This window comes from Anabrus simplex, chromosome 2 (genome assembly GCF_040414725.1).
Source record: "Anabrus simplex isolate iqAnaSimp1 chromosome 2, ASM4041472v1, whole genome shotgun sequence".
NCBI classification, from domain to species: domain Eukaryota; kingdom Metazoa; phylum Arthropoda; class Insecta; order Orthoptera; family Tettigoniidae; genus Anabrus; species Anabrus simplex.
Window position 1 is genome coordinate 1,107,097,753 of NC_090266.1, and position 17,585 is coordinate 1,107,115,337.

At 38.3% G+C, this 17,585-nt stretch overlaps 1 protein-coding gene across 3 annotated transcripts in view; it reads left to right on the forward strand.

Annotated features, from left to right (window-relative positions):
* The window catches only part of LOC136863312 (G-protein coupled receptor 143), a 221,260-nt gene extending 206,072 nt beyond the window's left edge, over positions 1 to 15,188 (forward strand). For all 3 annotated transcript variants that reach the window (XM_067139700.2, XM_067139697.2, XM_067139699.2), the window contains exon 6: positions 4,257 to 15,188. In XM_067139700.2, coding sequence (XP_066995801.2) covers positions 4,257 to 4,493 — 237 coding nt within the window. In that variant the 3' untranslated portion in view covers positions 4,494 to 15,188. The remainder of the gene's footprint in view (positions 1 to 4,256) is intronic.
* Positions 15,189 to 17,585: the final 2,397 nt, after the last annotated feature.

Here is a 17,585-nt window from a genome sequence, read left to right on the forward strand (position 1 = left end):
GAAGTTTATCCACAAGAATGACGAAATATTTTTATTCCGATAAACAATGATTGAAATCAACAATATGTATCCTACTTACACACTTCAACCTTAAAACATAACCATGCTTCTTTCTAAAGGAATATTCAAACTGTTTCAAACCCTAACATGAACGACTTTAACCAAGGTTCTGGTATTGTTAAAATTTCTTACAACTCAGGCGACCACATCTGCTGATGAAACCCCACCTCACGCAGTGATAAGTTCTAGTCAATACATTTTGAGAAACCCCTATTCACGCTTGACCAATCCAATCCACAATTGGAATTCTAGTCATTATAAAATAGTTAATTCAAATTTCATTGTTCATAATACGGATAGAATTCAGAATAAGGTCAACGAGATTTGGACAAGAAATGTAATTAAAGCAACGTACAAAAGAAAGCCCTCTTAAATTTACAATTATATAAATTTCATTTATTTTTGGCCCAAATGTTGTCTTCATTTGAATGGATTTCATTTCCAACTACATGTTGACTATAAATTGAACATTAACGATTTTATCCAAGTTTCCGGTGTTGTAAAAATTCTTATGACTCAGGCGACTATAACAGCTGAAGAAACCCCAACTCACGCAGTGATAAATTCTTGTCAATACTATTGAGAAGCCCCAATTCAAGTTGTGATCAATCCAATCTGCAATTGGAGGTCTGGTCATTGTAAAAAATGTAATTCATTGTTCATAATTTCTGGCAAGGTTAATGCACTTAATGTACATACTGTACATATTGTAAACTGTGTAAATAGCATAATAAAATTGTATTTAGTATTAAGTTAGTTTACTATAAGTTCCAATGTTTATATTTTTAATTCTTGACCTTAGGATTAATATAGGCTGAAGATGCCCATAACTAGGGTGAAACATGTCCCTAACTGGTGTGTTTCATTCATGTAGAATTTAACCACTAAAAATATATATTTGTATTGAAAAGGTGGACACAATAATTTTAATCTTGCCGGGCTGAGTGGCTCAGACGGTTAAGGCGCTGGCCTTCTAACCCGAACTTGGCAGGTTCGATCCTGGCTCAGTCCGGTGGTATTTGAAGGTGCTCAAATACGACAGCCCCGTGTCGGTAGATTTACTGGCACGTTAAAGAACTCCTGCGGGACTAAATTCCGGCACCTCGGCGTCTCCGAAGACCTGAAAAAAGTAGTTAGTGGGACGTAAAACAAATAACATTATTATTATTAATTTTAATCTTGAAAGAGTTTACTTAATACGGTAGGTCCCAGAGAATAGACAACCCACTCTCTAAAAAGAAGATAGGAAGTGGGTTATAATTGTAGATAAATATTATATCCCATGCTGCCAAAATCATAAGAAGATCACTAGAAAGAATAATTAAGGAAAGGTGAAAGTTAGTGTTGCATTGAACAACTAGATCAGTCTACTATGGGACAAGCATATTACTTAACTGTTATGACATATGCAGTTCAAAAGAAATGTTACTGAAGACAGCAAGAGAGAGATGAAGATATATGGAAAAGTTGAATGATAAATAATCATCATTTTTTCACTCCAGCAAGTTGGGTGCGGTTGTGTATGAGCCTCCTCCAGTTTGTCCTGTCAATCCACAGATGTTGTTCATATATGCGACACCCGTTTACATCTCTAATTTCAAAGTTCTTGAAAATCTGCTTCTCCCAAACGTCACGAGGTCTTCCTCTTAGTCTCTTCCCAGGAACACTGCGGACAACTCTTTGTTGGTCCAGTAAGTGTTCCTGCTTCCTGACTGTATGCCAATACAGGTACCAGATATATTTTCTACAAGCTGATCTTGGAAACTCACAGAAATGTTGCATCCCAAAGTATTTGACGTACAGCATGATAGAATTTGGAAGCTCTCTGTATTCTGTTGCTATTCTCTTGATGTATGGTATTGGTTGAAGAAAGAACACTACCTAAAGTACTGGAAGTTGCCTACAAGATCCATCTCTTCATCTCCAATTCTTAGATGAACACTTGGAAAGTTTCTACTCATCACCAAGCCAACTGTCTTTGTTTTGCTGATTTTAAGACCTAAGGTTATAAAAGCTTCATGCCAAAGATCTAGTGTAGCTTGTACTTCCACTTCCATCTCTCCCCATACCATTACACCATCAGCAAAAACCATGACATTAGTTGTTAGATCCTTTCTTTTAACTGTTTTTTCAAACTTCATCCATTATGATTATGAAGAGTGGTGAAAGATAACTTTCCTTCTTGGCTCTACTCTTCGTTTTGAAACAACCTGACCTTCCATCCTGGACCTGGACATAACTCTTGGTTTCATCATATAAATTGTACTCGTGACTCGTGCTATGATGTCATTGGGCACTTTCTTATGTCTCAAACACTCTGATATATGCCTGTGTGAGACCATGTAACAATAGAGTTACAACTCTGTAGTTGGTTTTCGTCGCCATAAGACCTATCTGTGTCAGTGCGACGTAAAGCCACTAGCAAAAAAAAAAAAAATGTAGTTGGTTTATTTCTTTCTATCACCTATTTTCAACCATGCGATGATGACCCCCTGCTTCCAGTCATTGGGTATTACATTTCTCTTTCCAAATTCTGTTCAGTACTCTGTACATCCACTGTTGTCCAACCTCTCCTTGTGGTTTGATCATCTCGACATTAAATTCTTCTGATCCAGTTGACTTGTTGCTTTTCAGTTTAGATCCTGCTGTCTGCACTTCCAACCTTGTCAAACTATTGGTATTTGTGCTGCATCATAAGGTTCGTCTTCTAAGAGAGTGTGACATTTCCATCACAGTTCAGTAAAGTTTCAAAGTGTCTTTTTTACTCCTGTAATATTTTGGTCTTATCCCTAATCACCTCACCATTAGGAAGTTCTACAGATTGGATAGATTCATTTCCAGGTCTTCTATTCTTAACGATTTTATATAACAATTTCGTATTTCCATCCTGTGTTATTCTGGTAGCCAGATCCTCCTTGCATTTCTGCTTTTCAGCTACAAACAACTGTTTGACATGTAATTTTTTTCTCTCTGTAAACTGCCAGCTTCTCCTCTATTACATGTTGATTTCCCCACATTCTTGCTTGATATAGGGCTCTTCTTGCACAGTTTCTGTCATTGATGGCCTTTTTAATATCATCATTCCACTAGGGAGTTTCTGTAGGTTTTTGTATATGGCTCTGTCGTCTACATACTTTTTCTGCTGTACCTACCACAACCTTCTTTAGAGTGTCCCATTCTTCAACTGCTAATTTCAGTTCTTCTAATCTGCAGACACCTTCACTGAATTTCAACTTTATACTTGTCTCAGTAAGTTGCCAACTTTATATTTTGGGATTCTTTTGTTACAGACTCTGAGAGGTCTTTCCTTTGCAATAACTGCAACCAACAGTCTGTGGTCTCCACCAATGGAGAAAATAGACTGAAATGATTTGAACGTATTTAGTGGTTTGGCTGATAGTGTGTTGGTTTTCTGAGCCCAAGGTGGCTGGTTCCATCCTGGCTCATTTTGATGGTATGTGCTGTGTTACACTAGCCTCGTGACGGTAGATTTATTGACACTTTAAAGAACACCTGTGAAATATGTTTAGATTGATTCTTTCACTGTCCAGATTGTGAAAGGCAGACTGTAGGGAATCTTGACCTACTACAACTACTGAAACAATGCTGAGTTGTTGAAATTGCCAGATGGCTCACTATAGGATATTGTATTCCAAGAAGGAATTGATTTTGTCCGTTTTGTTCCATGTCTGATGTTTTCTCTTCTTTTGCTTGCTTGTTTGCTAGAGAATCCGGACAGTGTCTTTGAAGAATTTTAAGAGAGATATTGACATCAGCGTCTGACCAGCTGATGAGGGCCATCCTGACATTACATTAATATAATACCTTCCACTCTTTCAACAATTCCACCTCTATGATTCTTCTGCTTTCCCACAGCCTGGTGGGATCATGGGTGTAAACTGTGTCACATGTGTGGACTAGGGCATTTGTACAGCTGCATGCACTTCTATTCAACAGCGGTGTTTTAAACCACATGCCCTTCTTCCGTTGCCATAGCGTGGCTTAAAAGTGGGTATTTGATATGCCTCAAGAATCATTGGTCATATTCCATTACTTCTTTTACTCTTCCTTCAGTAAGGTTTTCAGCTTGCATATCATGTAAGAGAGCTAGAGTTGTATATTGCATTGTATTATTTTAAGTGTGGTGTGTTTACTTCATAGAGAAGAGATATGTAATTAATTTATTTTTCTTCTAGGCTGTGACTAATCCACTCCAAGCCCTGTTTAACAGCTTGGTTTATCGCCGTTGGTCAAGTTCATCAGAGCGTGTCTATTGGCCCTGCCGGGAAGCCTACAGTGTTGGGCCTTCGATTTCTTCTGATAGCACATCTTGGCCTAAGAAGGGAAGCCCTCCTGGAGAAGAGACTCCATTGTTGCAAAGTGAAGTCAGTAGTGCTAGGACCAGTATTAATGGAACCTCTTCTGATCAGTAGCTCAGTATTCAAAGTGAAGCACTCACTTAGTGTTTGCCTGGGGATCAGTCATTATATTTTTACCTTAGACTGAGGAAAAGTCCAATTAGGAGTTATGTGACATTCTATTTGAGCTTCTGGATGTGAGTGGAGGTTTCACTGTTTATTATAGTACTTAAATACTTACTTTGAGCAAGGTTTGTATGTTGTAACCTGCATAAGGGTAGTATGTCTTAGAAAGGAGATCAGTTGAATTTATACATTTTTATAAATGTGTTCAAGGAAAAACAGCTATATGATAATCATACTTCTCATATTAATATGAATACAAAATTGAAGTTTGAAAATTCTTCAAGGCTTCTGTGTTTTAAAATATAGTAAAATGTCTTTAATCTGGACTACTGGGTAGGGGTGGGGGTGGGGGATAAGTTGATCATATTACCGTATTTACTTGAATATCAGCCACCATCGCTTATCAGCCACATTCTTAATTTTGGACCAAAATATTCAGATAAATTGTGCCCTAGTTAACAGCTTCATATCCAATTCATGGGCTTGTTAGTAAATATTTGTTATGGGGAAAGTTACCAGCTGCACATTTTTGTTCAAGCTAAAAGTGGTGAAATTTAGAGAAGAAAATGGTAATAGAGCAGCGGGCCGTGAGTTTTCTGCTCACAAAAATTAAGTGAGGCATTGGAGAAAACAGCAAATTGAATTGAGAAACACTAAATCATCCAGGCTTTTTCTTTCATGGCCTGGGCCGATGACCTAGATGTTAGGCCCCTTTAAATAACAAGCATCATCATCATCATCTTTCATGGCCCAAAACAGGGCAAGTTCCCAGGTGTTGAGGAAGCAATATGGTTAGTCTACACCAAAGTTAATAAACAATGTTAATGAAAACATATCTGTTAATAAACTTTTTTTAACAAACTTCTTCATCATTGTGTCCACACCAAAATTGCTGTTTGTGAGGTTACAATTGATAGGGTCAGGAAGAAGAAAATACTTACAGCTGCAGCTTTCATTATTTTAGTGAGTACAATTAGAGAAAAGTGCAGACACAAAGTGTGGCAAAGAAAAATACTGGAAAGGCGAGTAGAATTGAGTTTGGAAAGAACACTTATGTCAGAACTTTTAATTCATGATGCAGCAGACTTTCAAAATTCTCTTGAAAATGCCCCCACATGACTTTTCAGTTCTTGTTGACAGTAATTGGGTCTGAAATTGCAAGTAATGATACAGATTATCGGAAAGCCAGCTCCACTAATGACAGGCTATTTTTTTACAGATAGGCTATAACATTAAATATTCCAAGCAACTGGTGACATTTCACTTATATACATATTTGTCTAGAGTATCAAAAGAAGGAATTTCAGTTATTGTGTCTGAGGTGTTTGAAGTTTTATACAACAATATCAAGGAATCTGTAAAGGTATGAAATAAAAAAATTCTTCATTTAACGTACCTAGTTAGGACAGTATTATTTTGATAATGTACAAGCGATTAGGGGAGGTTAGGTTATTCAGCGAGGAGCGAAGCTGGAAATGAAACTACATTAGAACACAGCTAAAAGGATATCATACAGAATTAAAGGTACTATACATTAGAACTTTCACTTGCGATTTGATAGTCAATTTTTAGAAGAAATAAGAAATCATTGTATTCTGTGCTATGAATCTGCGTGCTATAATTGCGTCCTTGCGCATGTGCAAACCGAAATGTTAATGAAAACACAAAATGTTAATGAAAAGTTTCATTCACACAAGTTAAAGAAATTTTGTTTATCAATGTGCTCGAAAAGTTAATGAACACACTGTTTTGTTTATTAACATACAAGAATGTTCATTAACAGTGTTTATTAACAAAGTTAACGAAAACATCTTGGTGTGGACGCACCTTTACTGGAATGAGAGAGGGAGATGCAGAATAATGGTTGCAGTGTTTCCCATGAAATGTTACAACTAAAAGCACAGGAAATTGCACATTTCCATGATATTCCAGGAATCTTATTCGAGGCAAGTCGCAGTTGGGTGACTTGGTTAATGCAGTGTCATTATGTCGGAAATCTTCTTTGTGCCAAAAACTGCCTAAAGACTGCACCGATAAAGTTACAGAATTTCACAAGCATGCTTTCACTTTAAGGAAGCAGAACTCTTCCAGATCGGCAATGCTGACCATGTTCCTGTGTAATTTGACATGCTAGGGAACACTACTATTTCTGAAAAGGGAGAGGCAAGTGTTATATTTAAAACTACCAGCAATGAAAAGTTACTTAGTAAGGTAATGTTGGCTGCTACTGCCATTGGCTGCAAACTGCTTCCATACATTATATTTGATCGCAAGACGTTATCAAAGAACATAAATTCCTGACTGGTATCCATGTACGTGCTCAGATAAAAAGTTGGATGGACAAGAAATTGATGTGTAACTGGATATATTCCGTAGTGCAACGAAGACCTAATGCACTGCTCTGAAAGCAGGCCTTACTTGTGCTGGACAGCTTTAGAGACCACCTTGTTGATGTTCTAAAGCAAGAACTCGGAACTAATAAAACTGATCTTGCTGTGATTCTGAGTGGTCTAACATCGATCTTGCAACCTTTAGATGTGTCAGTGAACAAGCCGTTTAAAATCCATTTGGGGTGAAAGTATTCCAACTGAATGGCTGCTGGAAACCGTGAATACCTCTATACGCCCAATAGTAAGCTGAAGCGTCCGTCGCTCCAGCTGATCTGTCAGTGGATTATTCAGACTAGGGATAATGTACCAGAAGCGATTGTCTCGACGAGCTTCTGAAGACAGGGATTTCCAATGTACTTGATGACACTAAAGATGAAGATGGCGGAAACAGAAATGATTCATGGACGTAGACATAAGTGAAACTAGCCACTTATGTAGTGAATCTGAGTAAATGTTCATGTGCATTAGGTTTTTTTTTTAATGAACAGTAGTGGTGCTGTACGATATTAGTGTTTTTTCTCCCAAATTTTTCAAATGTAAACAGTCTAGCCCCTCTGAAAGTGTTACAATGTTGGTAAATTACGAACAGAATATCATGGTTCGTGGTGTGGGTTACTGTAGTCACATCCTAGTTTGTTAACCATGGGCAACAGCTGAGTGGCCTAGTAAGTGGTCCTGAGAGTTGGAATACGAGTTGCGATGGAATAGGAGTGGGCATCTCAAGATACACTCTGAGTCATGGCCCTCCTTGTACTCATGCGGCTAAGACTATGCAATCCACCGGGGGTCCCTAACCCATTACAGAAGAGATCCTCACTTGGAATACGTGTACATAAGGGTAGCATCCTGCTTCACAGAATTTTCACCAAGCAAGCTCAGAACGTTTTAAGCAAGCCTCGGACCTATGGAGGTAAGATCCCCACTCCCATTTGACAGGCAAGGGACTCCTTGGAAACAACTTGGCGGACGAAATGCAATTCGATGTGCAGCTATCAATATTAATGGGGTGTATTGAAAAAAAAAGAAATTTAGAGCTGGTTGAGTCAGCAAAGAGGATGAATCTGGATGTGTTAGGAGTTAATGATATTCGGGTAAGGGGACATAACTGGGAAGAGATGGGGAGGTTGTAAAGTGTACTTGACAAATGTTAAAAAGGGAAGGGCAGATTGTGGGGTAGGACTGTTCATCAGGAATATTATTGGACGCAACATTCTCTTAGGCATGTAAACAAGCGAATGATGTGGGTGGATTTGGCATTTGGAGGAATCAGGACGAGAATTATCTCAGTGTACTCACCATGTGAGGGTGCAGATGAAGATGAAGATGGCAAGTTTTATGAAGCATGGAGTGACATCATAGTCCGAGTCGACAGCAAGGATAGGATAATACGAATGGGCAATTTCAATGCGAGAGTTAGAAATCGAACTGAAGGATACGAAAGTGTGATTTGTAAATGTGGGCAAGATATGGAAGCTAATAGGAATGGCGTTTGCTGATCACTGCTGAACTTGGGAGGGTAGGGGCACCAGATCCATAATAGACTATTTCGTAGCCGACTTTGAATTCAGGAAATCTCTTAGGAATGTGTGGGTACTCCGGGGAGTTTTTGATGATACAGACCACTGTCTGATCTGTAGTGAACTAAGTGTCACTAGGCCTAGGAAAGAGAAAGTGAAATCTGTCTGCAGACAAATAGGGGTAGAAAATCTCCAGGATGATGAAATTAGAAGTACATGGATATGATCGATGAGAAGTTCCAAACAGTGAACAGTAAGCAGGTACGGGATATAGAAAGAGAATGGGTGACATACAGGAGTACTGCACTAGAAACAGCAAGGGAATGCCTAGGAACAAGCAAACATCTTGGTGGGATGATAAAGTGAGAGCAGCTTGTAAACATAAAAAGAAATGGCTCCAAGCAAGGGCTGATGCAGTCAGGGAATTGTACGTAAAGGAATGAAACAGAGCGAAATATTAGTTGTTGTATCCAAGAAAATTTTTGTAATTACCTGGAAAGCAGCAGGGAAACCTTTCTGTACAGTAAGAAAGAATCTTAGAAAGGGATGGAAAAAGGAAATGAATAGTGTTTTGGATAAATCAGGTGAACTCATAATAGATCCCAGGGAATCACTGGAGAGGTGTAAGAAATATTTTGAAATTCTTCTCAACGTAAAAGAAAATCTTTCTGGTTATGTCACAAACAACCGAGCTCATGGAGATGAGGACAGTGACGTTGGTGAAATTACACTTGAAGACGTGGAAAGGATGGTAAATAAACTCTACTGCCATAAAGCAGCAAAAATGAAATTCGACCTGAAATTGTGAAGTATAGTGGGAAGGCAGGGATGAAATAGTTTGATAGAATAATGAGATTAGTATGAAGTGTTAGTAAGATACTTTCAGATTGGGCAAAAATAGTAATTGTGCCTATCTAAAAGCATGGGAACAGGAAGGATTGCAAGAACTGTTGAGGTATCTCATTGATCGTACACCAGGCAAGTTATTCAATGGCATCTTGGAAGAGAGGGTGTGATCAGTTGTTGAGAGGAAGTTGGATGAAAACCTGCGTGCTTTCAGACCACAGAGGGGCTGTCAAGATCAGATTTTCAGTATGCACCAGTCAATTGAGAAATGCTATGAGAGGAATAGACAGTTATGTTTATGATTTGTATATCTAGGGAAGTCATATGACAGAATACCGAGGGAAAATATGTTCGCCGTACTGGGGCACTATGGGATTAAGGTTAGATGATAAAAATCAATCAAAGGCATTTATGTTGACAATTGGGCTGCAGTGAGAATTTATAGTAGAATGAGTTCTTGGTTCAAGGTCAGGGGTTAGACAAGGCTGTAATCTTTCACCTTTGTTATTCGTAGTTTACATAGATCATCTGCTGAAAGGTATAAAGTGGCAGGGAGGGATTTAGTTAGATGAAAATTAGTAAGCATTCTAGCCTATGCTGATGACTTTATCTTAATGGCAGATTGTGCCGAAAACCTGCAGTCTAATATCCTGGAACATGATAACAGGTGCAGTGAGTATGGTATGAAATTAGCCTTTCTAAGACTAAATTGTTATCAATTGGTAAGAAATCCAAGAGAATAGAATGTCAGATTGGGGATACAAAGCTGGAACAGGTAGATAATTTTAAGTATTTAGGATTTGTGTTCTCCTAGAATGGAAATATAATAAGTGAGACCGAATCAAGGTGTAATAAAGCTAATGCAGCGAGCTCGCAGTTACGATCAACAGTATTCTGTAAGAAGGAAGTCAGCTTCTTGACGAAACTATATTTACATCGGCCTGTTTTCAGACCAACTTTGTTGTACGGGAGTGAAAGCTGGGTGGACTCAGGCTATCTTACTCATAAGCCTGCAGTAACAGACATGAAAGTAGCGGGAATGTTTGCTGGTACAAACAAGTGGGAACAATGGCAGGACGGTACTCGGAGTGAGGAAATAAATGCTAAGGAATGAACTCGATAGATGAAGCTGTATGCATAAACCGGCTTTGGTAGTGGGATCATGTGAGGCAATTGGTGGAGAATAAGTTATCTAGGAGAAAAATGAACTCTGATTTGGAGGGGAAGAGGAGTAGAGGGAGACAGAGATGATTATGCCCAGTTTCTAACAATTTAAAATTAAGAGATGTAGAACTAAAGAAGGCCATAGAACTACTTACAAGTAGAGGATTCTGTTGGCAATTAGTAAATTCACAGAGGCTTTTAGACTGGATGCTGAAAGGTGCAACAGTCTATAATGAAGATGGATGTATGTATATAAACTAATTAATGGTCTCCTTCTACAGTTTCAATCTTCCTTTTTCTTTTCTAAGTTTGTAAATATTTTGAGTATATCCTGTGAAAATATTTCGCGAGATAAGTTCAACAGTTCATGCAACATTACTCTTTTCATACAGTATGCATTACCATGTTAAACTTAACGTATTGATTACTTTTGTGCGTTATTGACAATGCCATATTAGTAACATGACAATCGTAAATGCGTGGCGCACTGCTGACTCAGCCAGGTGATGTGATTGCAGCGACAGGAAACAATGCCCTCCCCCTTCCTATCTGCATTTCTGACAGCAGTGGTATGCGTAGCGTAATGCTGGGCTGCGTGACGAATCACAGACCAGGCACATGAAAGTACACAGCGTGTGCATCTCCTAGAAGTTCATCAGGCTGGCTTCAAATTTGATGTTATATTTGTGTTTGAGAAAAGTAAATCTATGAATGAAGTTAATTACACTTGCCGTTTTTTGTGATATTGTGCAAGTAATGTGGTCAAAACACTTCATCCTGTGAACATGCTCCCTGAGTAAAGTTTTAAGTTTTGACTATTATCTCGGCATATAGTGCAGTTGTTATTGTTTTAAAGGCATATGATAACTTGTTTCAAGTAATTGGACTGAACACATATGGGCTGAATATTATAAAATTCTAATTAATATTTCCCCTGCACTTGATATAAAAATCGATGGCATCACAGTCTGCTCTGAGATTGATGTCGTCGTACATAATGATACACCATTCAATTCCATCACAGCCTTCAATTAGTTGCATTGAAATCACTGATCATTTTAATTACGTTTTTGCACAATATATAAAATATATGCAATATATAAAATATATAAATTTACTCATTCGGAACAAATATTTCAGATTCCCTATGGGAATCAACATCTATCAATATTTAATAGGCTTAATTTGATATTGGGTGTATCAGTCTCAGCCCTTGTTATAATGTACTATGATACAGATTTTGATTCTCACAGGGAACCTGATGTATTTATCCTAAATGAGTAAATTCATAATTCCAATATAAATGGTCCGTTATTGGAAGTTACACAATTTTCAGCTAACTGATTCAAGAATGATTATGGATTACTTTTATAATACCGAGGGAGTCGGCCGTGTGGTTAGGCACGCGCGGCTGTGAGCTTGCATTTGGGAGATAGTGGGTTCGAACCCCACTGTCGGTAGCCCTGAAGATGGTTTCTCATGGTTTCCCATTTTCACACCAAGCAAATGCTGGGAATGTACCTTAATTAAGGCCAGAGCCGCTTCCTTGTCGATCCTAGTCCTTTCATCTCCCATCTTCGCCATAAGGCCTATCTGTGTCAGTGCGACGTTAAGCAAAATTATTAAAAAATACTTTTGTAAAGTAAGAATTACAAGTAACTAATCTCATGTTTGTTCCGTCTTGAAACATGTACCTATGTAGTGTATATAAATCAATTAGAATTTAATCACCACAAACGGTGAATTGTATTGAATAGGTGGCTACAATAAATTTTATTCTAATACAATCTTACTTATTATTATTAAAGAATTAGTTAGCTGAAAAGTGTGTAATTTCCCAGACGGTTTATATAGGAATTACGAATTTACTCATTCAGGAGAAATATTTCAGGTTCCCTGTGGAAATCAAAATCTGTGTCATCTGTTGGCCTAGCAGATATCAGTTCTTGTACAAGAGACCAAGTCTTTCATAGTGCATTTGCACTGCCTGTGGCTCTGTATAGCCTATGAGGTATGTGTGCTACAGTCGGTAGATGCAGAGTGAGTCTCTGCCCACAATTGGCCACTGCTCTACCGTGGCTCTACTCCTCTGTATTCGGGAGACGGGAAAGGGCTGAAGCTCACGGCTGGCCCCCAACGTAGGCTGTCCTGAGAATGGTTTTCCGTGGTTTTCCATTCTCTTGCACCAAGGTGAATGCCAGGATAGTGCCTAGTATAGGCCACGGCCACCAAATTCCTCCCCTTCACCATAACAAATCTCCCGGCCTGAGAGACAGCATCACCATCTAAGAGGCCCGCCTCCCCCTTCAGGGGAGGAATGAAAACATTTTAGTAGTAGTAGTAGTAGTAGTAGTAGTAGTAGTAGTAGTGCTAGTTAGCAACTGATGAGCCCAAGTTGGTATACTGGGACGAAATGTTGGAAAATTTATAATTTCCAATATAAATATAATTTCGTGTGGCTATTTCTAGCTGGGTGCAGCCCTTGTTACCAGACCTTCCGATGAGGGTGGGCGGCATCTGCCATGTGTAGGTAACTGCGTGTTATTGTGGTGGAGGATAGTGTTATGTGTGGTATGTGAGTTGCAGAGATGTTGGGGACGGCACAAACACCCAGCCCCCCAGCCGTTGGAATTAACCAATGAAGGTTAAAATCCCCGACCTGGCTGGGAATTGAACCCGGGACCCTCTGGACTAAAGGGCAGCACGCTAACAATTTAGCCAGGGAGCCGGACATAATTTTGGAATAATGTTGTTCTAGTCGAATGCTGTACTTTGTTGTTATATAAATACCTCTGTAATAATAGTTTCAGTGGCTACTATATGTCCCCGAGTCGCGCCTCCCTATTTAAAGACCTTAAAATTGGCATAAAATGTGCAGCTGATGTACGAGTAAATACGGTAACTGAAATAACCTACAAGAACAGTAGAAATGCATTAAAACTGTTTACAGCAACAAAACCTGTTTATTGTGGTACATTTAAAGAGGTTTTATTCACTTTGTTACGGCATGTTTGAAATCTAGAAAGCCAGCCTGAACTCACTCAAAAGATTACTCCTAAATGCTTTGGTAGTCTTTCTGCAGCAATTCCTCCGACTTCTGGTCCATTCGAACGTCACTCACACACAGAATCTTCTAGGCTTTCTCATTCACTTCACTCCACATTTTACTTTTTCCACATTATATTTTAGTTCACATTTTTTTCCTAATATTGGAAACAGTTTGTTGTACGGTTCTGTACTCAGCACAAATTTTAGCAACAGATTTCAAGTTTTTATTTTATGTTATCAATTTGCTTTACTTCGCACCAGCACAGGTAGGTCTTATGGTGACAATGGCATAGGAAAGGGCTAGGAATGGGAAGGAAGCAACCATGGCTTTAATTAAGGTACAGACTGGTGTGAAAATGGGAAAGCACAGAAAACAATTGTCAGGGCTGCTGACAGTGGGGCTTGAACCCACTATCTACTGAATGAAAGCTGACTGCTGTGTGACCCAATCCATGTATTCTATCACTCGGTTTCAAAATTTTCTGTTGCTGCTAATTTTTCACGAATAGAAAAACTTGGGTTTATGTTTCTATCCAGAAAAGGGCTTTCTGAATGACACGTTATAAAATTCAGTATAACACAGTACTGTTCATTACAAAGAATGAGAAAAATTTGATACAACAGTTTAATAGAAACTGACTGGTGTGTAATCCAGTCACTTTTAAAACCTTGGGTTCTGCATTTTCATACGATCTTTTCCTGGCTGGCTTTTTTTGCTGTCCTGATTAAACAAAATCTTGCTTATCGGGGATCCAGATTAACGAAGTTTTACTGCAATATTCTTTTATGTGATTGAGTGGAGGAAAATGATATTGTACTGCCTATACTAACTTCCCAGTGGAAGAACTGGAAATATTTTGGTTCATCAGGTATCCCCTTTCTTCTGGAATTGTGACAAAAAGAACTTATGGATTTTGGTTCAGTCCACTTTATGCCACAACACCCATATTAAGTTCTTTCATTTGATCAAAATACTGATTTACAGAGGTACATTTCAGTAGATCTGACTAAAGTTCATCCTGACAGATATGGAATTCTTCTGTTTTAACTGAGAGACAGACTCTCTCAGTACCTTTAGACTCTACAGTTTTTCCCATGTTCAGTAAAATACTTGTGATATAAATCTTCTCCAACTTGGCCACCATAAGATGTTAAAAGAGAAAATGAAGAATTTCAGACCTGTCAGATTTTTTTTTACATCTGCTGTTATTGGAAATCCTGCAATGAAGTGATCTCAGCATGTCATAGGTATATGCTCCTTTTGATATTGTGTAAAATGAACTGTTCTTGAATGGACAGTATAATTATTAGTTACATACTACTATTGATATTGTGTAAACTGACCTGTTTATGAATGGCCAGTATAATTATTAGATTACTATTTGTGTAATTTTATACTATTTGACAAAAATATTTTCTATAAAATTACTAAAAATATTAAGATGTTAAGTTTAGTAAACTTGTAGTATTGTTTTTCTTACTAATTTCTGACAATAAATGCTGTACAGTATCTCACTGTAGAGTAACTTACAAAACGTGGTTCAATTCTTTGTTAGTCTGTTTCATTTCTTATTAAATAATCTATTGTAGAAACTTAGAAATGGCTATATAAGGCAACTTCTTTTAAAGGTGAAAGAGCCAAAAACACAGCTGGCCTCAGGACTTGAACCTGAATCCCCTGAAACCATTGGACTGCTGTGACCGAGTTAACTCAATCTGCACTCGGTGGTCCTCCACTGCTGCAGTCAAGTTAACTTGATTTGAAAATTGTTTTCTCAGTCTGCCGTTGAATAATATACTCCATTTACTTGAAACATACTTGTAAGCTGCTGTGATCTGTTGGCTATGTTTTCGGCTACTTAGTTTATTTGTTTATGTTTAGACGGTGATGGAATAAATATATTAATGCTCGATGATGCCGAAATATAAATATTATATCGCAGAAAACTGAATCTTGATGAGGCTCATTATAGTTCATAAGAGTATTCTCGGTCTGCCGTTGAATATACTCCATTTACTTGAAACGTACTTGTAAAGCTGCTGCGATCTGTTGGCTATGTTTTTGGCTACTTAGTTTCTTTGTTTATGTTTAAGACTTGGTGTTAATGGCAGACTGTGCAGCTTGAAAGTAGGTGCAATGAGCTTGATATGAAAATTAGCATTTCCAAGTCTAATGTGAGTTTAGTAGGGTTGAATTGATATCAGGTTGGGAATACAAAACTTGAGCAGGTAGATCATTTCAGGTATTTAGTATACGTATTCTCCCAGGATGGGAGATTTAATCAAGGTGCAGTAAAGCTAATGCAGTGAGTTCACATTTGCAGAAGTCAGTTCCTGGACTAAACTATCTTTCACTGGTCTGTTTTCAGACCAACTTTGCTTTATGGGAGTGAAAGCTGGGTGGATACTTCTTCAGTTTTTATAATTGTGATCTTATTCATAAGTTAGAAGTAACAGTCATGAAAGTAGCGACAATGATCACTGGAACAAACAAGTGGGAACAGTGGCAGGAGCTACTTTGAATGAGAAGATAAAGACTAGGTTAGGAATGAACTAATTTGATGGAATGGTATGCATAAATCAGCTTCAGTGGTGGGGTCATGTGAGGCAAATGGAGGAGGATAGGTTACCTTGGACTCTGTTATGGAGGGTAAGGGAAGTAGAGGGAGACGAAGAACAATGATGTTTAGACTAAAGTTCTAATGATTTCAAGATGAGAGGTATGGAAATAATCGAGGCCACAAAGCTAGTTAGCAATGGAGGATTGTGGAGGTGTTTAACCCATTGCCACCTAACATAGTCTCGGAGACGTGGTCAGCCTCTGAGAGACGCGCTGAACTTTGTCATGAGTCGGCGTCAGTTGTTTGGCACAACACAAATACATGGCAATATTATGCTGTTTTATAGTCTTTCTTCGATGTCTTTCGAAAGAGGCAATATCCATACTGTTGTTTATGTTACCTAAATCTTCGAAGATTAGGTAAAGTTTCTTTCGCTACTGTTGTTTCTTGTCAAAATGTCTGCACACAGATGTAAACGTTTGAGTGAGTTGGATATCAGAACTTATTATTGCGAAAGTGGTGATAGTGAATTCTCATGTGAATCAGAAGGTGATGATGATGAGTTTATGAATTGTGAAAACAATGAATCTTCATCTGAAAGTGATACTAATTCAAATAAAGAATTAGATATCACTCAGCTGTCCACATCAAAGCGACCTAACATTCATTCTGAAGCACGGTCAAGTGAAAGCGGCCTGGAATGAGAAGATGATGATAACGTACTGTATCATCTGTCCCAAGTAGTGATAGACCCTCTGGATTAGAGGTGTTCTTGTGTGTTCTGACTGACGAATTCTGGACGATGACAACCACAGAGATACACAAACCAGTATTTATCTAATCTGGACTCTAAACAAAAAATTTTGACAATGATTTGACACAACTAATGATGAAATGAAGACTTACTTTGCACTATGCATTATTGTGGTTCAAGTAACATACATACATTATCATTATAGACTGTTATGCCTTTCAGCGTTCAGTCTGCAAGCCTCTGAGAATTTACTAAACGTCGCCACAATCCTCGATTTGCAACTAGTGTTGTAGCCTCATTTAATTCTATACCTCTTATCTTCAAATCGTTAGAAACCTAGTCTAACCATTGTCATCTTGGTCTACCTCTACTTCTCTTACCCTCCATAGCAGAGTCCATTATTCTCCTAGGTAATCTATCCTCCTCTATTCACCTCACATGACCCCACCACCGAAGCCGGTTTATGCGTACAGCTTCATACATCGTTCATTCCTAAATTAGCCTTTATCTCCTCATTCCGAGTACCCTCCTGCCATTGTTCCCACCTGTTTGTACCAGCAATTATTCTCGCTACTTTCATGTCTGTTACTTCTAACTTATGAATAAGATATCTTGAGTCCACCCAGCTTTCGCTACCGTAAAGCGAAGTTGGTCTGAAAACAGACCAATGTAAAGATACTTTCATCAGGGAGCTGACTTCCTTCTTACAGAATACTGTTAATCGCAACTGCGAGCTCACTGCATTAACTTTACGACACCTT